Below are 8,869 nucleotides of genomic sequence, written 5' to 3' on the forward strand. Positions count from 1 at the left end.
AAGCACCCCAAGTGCATGACATGCACTTCCCCAAGTGCACAACAGCCAATTTAGAAGTCATAGATGGACTAAAGGAGTGTCACTATTTCACTGCAATGTAATCACACACAGTGCACTTGTCCACTCACTGTGACCCCTTGGCTCTTCCTTTCATTGTAATTAGTACTCTCTCATGAAGTCTAATTATTCCAGCTATGTGTTCTAATTGCTTGTGTTCAAGGAAGTACTTCTTATTGGCCAGCCCATTATAACCAAGCTATGCAACAGGCCTGTAGACAAAACCATCTTGCTCTACTTGTTTGACAGCAAGGTACAGATCCCAGCCATGTAATAGCCAAATGATAAAGACTGCAGTCATTGCCTGAGGGGAGAACTTCTTCCTGAAATCCTTACTTCCAGAAGAAACCTTTCTATGTTTTTTCTTTTCTGCCACGTACATTAAGTTTTCCAAACACTCAAATCAGTTGTCCATCCATCATCAGATGATTGAAGCAGCCGGTTCTGTTCGTGCAAGCAGCAGAGCTCAGGGTTTAATGAAAGAGTGAATGCTGTGCTACTGTCTGGCACATGGCAATACTGGTCTTGCATCTTAATGTGAAAAACAAGTGAAAAAATGCACCCACTGAGCTATCTATTATTACTTAATACCCACATGGCAGGACATATAGCCCAAGGCTTTAGCAAGGATAGTCATACCCATTCCATTTAGGACACAACGTTTATTTGCTATACCTAGGCTTTGTTAAAGGCTGACACGCCCTGTCTTTGCCTGTTGAGAGACTCAGTCCAGTTCCCATCCCGAACTGGGGTTCTCTCCTCCTAGTACAGACACTGTTGCTGTAGGAAGTGAGGCTCCTTACACATAGCCAGAACAAAGCATAGGCTTTTCTTTCCATCACGCATAATGACAAGGATCAACTTCAAACACAATTTCTGGCATAACTATGTATTTTAAGAGCATGTTCTTGCTGTTTCCTTTAAAGCAACGGTTTACCTAACACAGACATTCTCACTGCATACTCCTCAAAGAGCCAAGCCTTACAGAACCCCTTTCAAACAAGGCTGTGCAAGTTATTTTCATCACAGCATGCTTACATGCCAGTTCTCAGGATGAGAAGATACTGCAGCAGAGGAAGCTGAACTCGCTGCCCTTGTAAGAATTGCTTTGCACCCTCATTTCAGCACAAGAGCTATCCCAGGTGTTTTGGTCTTCCCCACCATGACTTGAAGTCACTGTCACCTGGATTCTCCAAAGCTACTACAGAGTAGCATCTTATTAAGAAAGTAAACAAAATGCTTAACACACATGCAGTGATGTCCCATTGACTACACCTTTCCCTTGTTGTAATAAGCAACAACCTGGTCTGGCCTCACCTCTGTAGAAATATTTTCTGTTGCAGCACACTCAAGCATCTTCTTTATTTCTTAAGGAAGAAGTAGTGCTGGGGCCTCCTACTGAACTGCACCTGGAACTTTCAGCAGAAATTGTTTAAACCTTTCTTTCTGCCAGCTCCTGGCCAGAGGGACTAAGTCAGCCATGCAGAAACTGCTTTCAAAAGCAGTGCTTGTTTTTCAAATGCTGTGATGTTAATAATACATTCTTGCACCAGCTTCATTTTATTCCCTCCTCACAAGTCAGTCCATGACACCACTTGGAGCAGTGATTTCCCCCTTACCTGTGAACAGCCATTCAAATCCAGAGCTGCACTCCTCTTAGTCAAATAGCCAGGGCTGTATGGAGAACATTTTGCATGATTTCCTCATTGCATAACCACAACCTAGAGCTTACATCCAAGAAGATCCTTGATTGCTCATCCTCAAATAAAGGGTGTGGTCACTTCCTGGACTAGAAAAATCTTGTTTCTAATTGGGAAGGTATACAACAAGATGTTGAATTCAACTCCCCTGTTGAAGCTTAAAGAGCCATGAAGAAATTCATGCATGCTTGTGAACTGAGTGTAAGGCTGAGTCACAGGTGAGCTCACTACCACAAAGAGGCTCACTCATTCCACATCTGCATATGCAGCAGGAAGTCTCACTTTTCAGTGAGTGATACTTAGCAGCACAGCTCACCAAGCCCTACCCACAGCATCAGGATAGCTGCTAGTTACAGCCCTGCTCCCCTACTTACTGAATTCTTGTACAGGACAACACCCAAGCCAGCAAGGAAGCCGTTTTGATACTGTGGAGAAACCACAGCAGTTCTGCTTGGTAACAGTCCCAAGAGTGGGTGAATGGCAGGTATACAAAGGCTGGCAAGTTAACATTCCTCTAGACAGCTTGATTCAGGTTTGAAGGACCACAGAGTCCAGTATGTTCTAAGAATGCAACAGTGCAATCAAGTGAAAATTATTTGATATGAGAAAATACAAATCTAAATTCTCTTGCAAATTTTACTTCAGTCATTTGTTCCAGACTACTGCCTAGGAAGAAAGCAGCCCAACTCAGACTAAACACACTTTGTTATTAACAGAACCAGAACATACACCAATGACAAGGCAAAACTGAAAAGGCAAAAAGGCAGCAACTCCTACTTTGCACTTCCATGGTAAGATTGGTATTATGCACTGGAAAGACAAGTTTTAGCTTTGAAGTCTGAAATAAGCTTGAAAAATTTTTTAATTTTAAGAGAGTCTTTTAACTAAAAAGAGGTAACAAAAGAAAAGTTATTGCACTCAGTGACTGCCCTCTTTTCTCTGACTCCCATTTCTCTTTTTGTAAACCAGATTATAGTCTGGTGACTACCATCTGAGTAAGGAGACAGACTTCTCCTAAAGCAACGGTCATTGCTATCCCATGCAACACAATTTTCCACCCCCAGCAATAGATCAGGTTGTCTTTGACAAAAGTCTTTGTATCCACAGAATACTCCTTTAACATAGCAAAAGTGACACCTTATTGATATTATGAAATCCCTCCTATTTTAATTGAAACACACAGCAATATCCAAAAGTGAAGAATTTACACTTTATTGTATTCATTTATATAGATCAAGAGGATAGTTTCCACCACTTAATGTAGTTAGCTTGTTTTGGGGTTTTTGTTTTTTTAAAGTAGAAAAGTTATAGGCTATAATTTAACCAAAGCAGTCATGTTTCACTGTCTCCATAGTTGGAGAACAGACAAGACTTTTAATGGTCTCTTCCAGCTTCTCTTTATTGACCCCAGAGAACTCCTGCACCTGCAATGAGAGTGATTTTTAGAACTGTTGCATTCAGTGCTTCATAACTTGAGTTGCATAGCATCCAGTCACATACACATCTAACTCTGCTATGACTAAAATTTTTTCCAGCCTTGAAACAGGGAGTATTTTGCAGATGTTCATCTATTTATTCCCCACTCAACTCATGCAAAAGTTGAGACAAAAGCCTGTCAACAATCACTTCCAGACTACCACTGATCTTGAATCAATGTTGTATAAGACTCAAATAGAGTCTTGAAGAGTCTATTTGAAGACTCTGAAGGTCACCACTTATCAAAGGTAGCTCAAAGTTACCTTGTGCTGCTCAGGACCCTACACATCCAATTCTGGAAGTACTGTTCCAAATGACCTATCCCTAAGCCTGGCTTCTCCCGTGACAACTGTCCCTCTTGCAACACCCATGGCAAAAAGAGAAAGGCAACATTCATGTCTCAAAAACAGCAGCTGCGTTCCCGTACCAAGAGGGACTCAAGGTACAGAGCAGAACTACACTACAGACCTTGAAATTGCTTCCTTGATACAAAAAACCACACACAGACTGTCACACTAATCTCAATTACATCAGGAAGTTGTGGAAGTTCACCCTAAGAGAACTGTCAAAAGGTCATAATTAGTCATGACTTGGCCCCATACTAAACTGAAAGTCACCCTACATCTGACACTCACTCTCCAAGGTGCAATTCCATTGTCTTCAGTCACAGAACTTACACCCAAGAACTGTTTTACCTTGTAAAAGCCTGCCTTCTGCTTATTTGGCAAACCAAAAGCCTAAGAAAACACATTTAGCACCACAGTTCTTGAGTTCAGGGAGAGAGCTATTCAAACTACTCTGCACTATGCTGTCAGAGCATGATCTGCACCTCTTGGCACAGTAGACACAAAGAGATCTCCTCAGTCCCCTGACAGGGACAAGACCGTCACAGATTACTTCACAGACTACATGTGAAATAATCCAAACAGTTGTTTGCTGCATATAATCTCAATCAGGTGTCATAGTTCTGATTTCAGGAAGGAATTTTTCTTTCCCTTCCCTCCTGCGTGTGTGCTCTGTGTGATGGGCCATCAGGTGAAACAAAAGAATCAGCCCGGTTCAGTAATGGCCAAGAGATCAGTCTCCTTGACAACGAATGGGGGGGGGGGGGGGGGGGGGGGGGGGGGGGGTGGGGGGGGGGGGGGGGGGGGGGGGGGGGGGGGGGGCGGGTGTGTGGCTGGAAGGAGGTGGGGCGGGGTGTCAGTTCAGTCTCTCGGCCCGGAGGGGAGCTGCTGCGAGCTGCAGACACTGCCGGGGTTTCTTTGTCTCTTTCCTGTCGGAGGGGAGTTTTTGCTGCTGCTCTCGACTAAACTGTTCTTGGCTGCAGGCACTGCTTACAACGGACCCTAGTCAGCTGAAGTGTGTGAGTTTTGTTCGATTGGGAGAACTTTCTGCTTTATTGCTGTTGTTTTTCCTTCCCCTTCATCCCCCCCCCTCCCCCCCCACCTGGCGGCAGCCAAGGATCTCACAGCGCCGCCTGGTGATGGGCACTGGACATTACAAGTTCTACTCCTCCAGTGATCCAACAGCGCCACCTGGTGACTACTATAGGACACTACAAGTTCTGCACCTTCAGTAACCCAACAACGCCACCTGGTGAATGGTATAGGACATTACAACTTTTGCATCTCCAGTGACCCGACGGCGCCCCCTGCTGGCTGTGGCTGGAACTGCACCAAAGGGTGCTAAAAATTGAACTATTTAAATTTTCCTTTTGCCAGTTTATCGGTTTTGTTCTTGAAGGGGATTATTTATGGATATAGGAGTATTGCTTGGTTGTTTTACTTGGTTTTTTTCGTGTTCCTGTTAATACACTCATACCTCTTAAAAAAAGGCTGTTATTTTTTTGTTTTCCCTTTTCCATAATATGTTTTCCTTCAATTGGAGCCTCTTAATTTTGGATTTATAATTGCTTAGAAAAAGAAGTTTGGGTCTTTTCCTCCTAATCCATCCTCAGCAAAAGACCCTTGTCCCATTTAAACTGGGACATCAGGTTAGAGACTTTTGTTTAGATGGGATTCCATAGGCACCTGTAGTTATGTCTCTGCTTGAATAGGAGCTGCACTGGAGAACAACAAATACTCCTGAAGTAAAAAGCAGGGTGCTAAGCAGACAGACCAGCAGTCTTAACTGACATGTCACCCCACTATCTCTAATGAAGCTCTGCCTTTAAGTTTACCTGTAACACTAGTTCAGTTCATTGCCTGTGAACAATGCAGTGTGGATCACCAGTCCACTGCCGGCCCACGTTACATTTGTCGTGGTGCTAAGGTGAACTTGCTTGCTCTCAGGAGTGTTTAAATGCTAGTGGTGCCCCAGAGATATTATCAAGGGACAGCAGACTATTCCCAATCTTCTTTCAAGTGCTAAGCTTGCCTGCTGCATTTCCAAAAGAGAAGAGCCTACCTTCTTTCCATTCTTGTAGAACTGGAACGTTGGCATGCACTTCACATTGCAGTGTGAAGCAACATCCTGGAAGAGACAAAAAACCCAATGTTCTCAAGGATGCTAAATTAAAAAATCCACTAGCTTACTTCTGTTTAGGTGATAGGGCAAAGCTATTACTTCTCAAGATAAAACAAAAGCACTTTTATTAGTCGTTCACTAGCAAAACCAGTGCAGTGCTAACATCTCCTTAGAGTAAACCTGAAAGATCCCCTCTTCAACATTTAATTCATGCAATACCAAACCAAGCCTGTACCTATACACTAGAAAAAACCAACCCTCTGCATCAAAACAGATGTGACTGTAAGGCTCAAAAGCCCTATGGCAACTCTTGTGCTTTAACCTGATTTTTTCAAGTCCCTATTTGATACTGCTGGAACTGCAATACAGCAGACATTTTATTGCACTTAATTCAAGATTTAATTTCATTTTTAATGAAAGAGGAAACAGTGCAAAGACCAGTGGAGAGACAAGACAGACCATCAGACAGTTCTGAACCAGTAGGTTTAGGGAAGATTGCATCAAAGCAGCTTTAGACTAACACTCCCTCCCAAAGTAAAAGGCCAGTGTTCCCAAGTTATCTAACACATGCAATAGGACTTCAAGTGTGCTGATAACCCAGGCAGTTTGTTCTGGTGTTCTCTAAAAAAAAAAAAAAATATATAATCCTTTCCTGCTAAAACCCTATGTCTCATTTTTAAGTAATCTCTTGTTTCATTTCAGTATGTGTGAGGACATCTTAAGAGTCCTCCTTTGTCACTTGTGTGGAACTCCCTCAGCACAACCCCAGACCTTACCTGGGCATCATCCACATCAATTTCTATGAACACCACATTGCCATACTTCTCACACAAGCTCTAAAATGAAATAAATAAAAAACTATGCAGTTACATTGTTCCAGGAAAGCTTTCTTTTAAAATACACATTCATATACATGGTAAGGCTGGTGCTGCTTAACCCCCCCCCCCCCATTGAAATACGCCTTGTTACCTTAAAGCAGCTGTTTTACTGACCAGAGCAAAAACCTTTTCTGCTCCAGATTCTTTCTGGAGAAGCCTGGTGAGACTTCTTCAAACATACTCCCCACAAAGACTCAAATATCCCAAGACATAGGTGAAAAGCCTGCTCTTGCAGCCTCCAGCTGATCACCAAAAGATGATACAGCCTATCTTATACTCTACCAGGAGATAATATTGCCACCTAAACACAGCTGGAGTAATTTCATAACTGTGTACAGAAGGATAAGCATAATTTCCTCTCTGTATCCCACTCTTGAGGCAATGCAAGTGGCAGGTCCCTATGGACCTGAAATTCATGTAAGCATTAGGACAGCAGAAGCTAAACTACATTTTAGCTCCCAGCTATATTAAAGGTCAGTCTACTTAAACCAATAGTCTGAAAAGTAGATACTTCTGCAACTTCTCCCTTTTCCAGAAAATGCTGGCAATCACATGTGGCAGAAGAAACTCTTCCCCATGTTATTGTCAAGCAACACAAAGATATTTATATGCAATTTAATGCAGAAATAAAAACAGAAAAACTACTTACATGGAAAAAGGGCTTGATCATTTTGCATGGTCCACACCATGTAGCAGAGAAATCGACTACAATAAGCTTCTCACCAGCAGATTTCAGTTCCGCCTCAAATTCGGTCTACAAACAAACAAACAAACAAAAAAAATCACACGTAATTTCCCCCTCCTTTCCTAAAGGATATAGACTAATCCCAGTGGTGGTTAGCTCTCAACCCTAACACATTATGGTAGCTCTTTAAACACTTAACTGGGTTATTTGTACCATCATGTAAGTGCTTCACTATGAATTGCTTTCATCAGTGCTAGCACCAGTCAGTGTCCTGTAAGTCTTAAATGAGAAAATGACCACAATGCTCAGTCTAACTCACTGAATTGTGGAAACATAAGCTAGAAATTCTCTAGTTACAATGCTTAGCTCTGACAGCGCTGTCTTATCCTTACAGTTTTTAATAATCCATTTTCTCGTTTCCATCTTGGAAGGAAGACTTTAATTTTCTTCTGGGACAGACTTTCCTCTGCAGAATTGGAAAAGGACACAGACAGAAACCTTTGTACACTCCTCCAGTTTGATGTTTTTTCCAATCAAGGGCTAACACCAAAGTGATGTTGAGTGGTTTACTATACAGCATGTTTTCCAAAACAACCTCACAAGACAGCTATTTTATTTATTTTGCCAAGTGAACCCACATGTTACATCACTAGCCAAAGCAATGCTGCACATGCAGTCTACAGAAGTAAACACCCAGAACTTAATTCAGAGTCTTCAGGTCTTTGTGTTGCACTTAGTCACACCAATCATTTTTGGACAACGTTCCTTGGAATTCAGCATGCTTACATGCCATTACTCATGTTTTCTGGTCAAAAAGTGGATGTTTTAATAGAAATGAAAGATGTTAAAAGCAATAAATACTCGCATGCTATCAAGAGGCAAACAAGTATCTCATGCAGAAGCAGAAAGGACTGATCAGTTACTTCCTGACAGCATCTTTTTCAAAGAAATTACAAGGCACTTCAGCGAATTTAAACTTTTGTTCTCAGGGCAGTCAAGCTTCAGGAGAGCTGTTGATATAAACTTCATTTCAAATCATGTATATAAAAGACAGCTGCTGTACTCCCCCAGCTGAACAGACCAAGGTGCTGGAGTTCTATCAGCAACAGCTAACTGAAAACAATGTGGTTACTCCCAGATACACACAGTAGTTTGTTTTGCAGAGCAGGAGCTAAGTAATACCAGCTTCTGCAATCAGTCACAATAAGTCAACACTTGATTCTAGCAGGCTATTCCTCCCATTAAAGAATACCATGCAGGTGAAGAGTTGAAAGTGCACACAAACTGGACATAAGTATATTTAAGAAGCAAGCAGAAGTCCTGCAAAGCATTCTTACACATAATCAATCCTATGTGAAAATCTTCACAACTTCCTATAACTTCCCCCAGAATTATTATGTCTCCCTGTTAATAGACTTTTCCCCTCCCCATGCAGCTCTCTTCAGAGTCACAGGCTCCATCCATGTTGGTGTCATAGTTCTGATTTTAGCAAGAAATTTTGTCTTTCCTTTCCCCTTCCCCCTCCTGCGTGTGTGTGTTAATGGGCCATCAGATAACAAAGGAGTTGACCTGAGCCCTAAATGGCCAGACATTAATCTCCTAGCAAC

General features: G+C 42.1%; 1 protein-coding gene across 1 annotated transcript; it reads right to left on the reverse strand.

Annotated features, from left to right (window-relative positions):
* Nucleotides 1-2,948: 2,948 nt before the first annotated feature.
* On the reverse strand, nt 2,949-7,357 carry LOC114068943 (thioredoxin-like). Its single transcript, XM_027905419.1, has 4 exons — nt 7,227-7,357; nt 6,476-6,535; nt 5,640-5,705; nt 2,949-3,181 (listed from the first exon to the last, which is right to left on the reverse strand). The coding sequence occupies exons 1-4, from the start codon at nt 7,245-7,247 to the stop codon at nt 3,077-3,079; spliced, it is 252 nt and encodes an 83-aa protein (XP_027761220.1). The 5' UTR covers nt 7,248-7,357; the 3' UTR covers nt 2,949-3,076.
* Nucleotides 7,358-8,869: the final 1,512 nt, after the last annotated feature.

The sequence above is a fragment of the Empidonax traillii genome, unplaced genomic scaffold (assembly GCF_003031625.1).
Source record: "Empidonax traillii isolate 1590-97213 ecotype Southwest subspecies unplaced genomic scaffold, ASM303162v1 scaffold1153:size175901, whole genome shotgun sequence".
NCBI lineage: Eukaryota > Metazoa > Chordata > Aves > Passeriformes > Tyrannidae > Empidonax > Empidonax traillii.

What these genes read in the sequence shown, in the direction of transcription:
- LOC114068943 (XM_027905419.1), bottom strand. Translation starts at nt 7,247, where the DNA reads ATGATCAAGCCCTTTTTCCAT. An exon ending in TGATCAAGCCCTTTTTCCAT is followed by an intron (nt 6,536 to 7,226) that starts GTAAGTAGTTTT and finishes ATTTCATTTTAG; the next exon opens with AGCTTGTGTGAGAAGTATGG. An exon ending in TCTACAAGAATGGAAAGAAG is followed by an intron (nt 3,182 to 5,639) that starts GTAGGCTCTTCT and finishes CTCTCATTGCAG; the next exon opens with GTGCAGGAGTTCTCTGGGGT.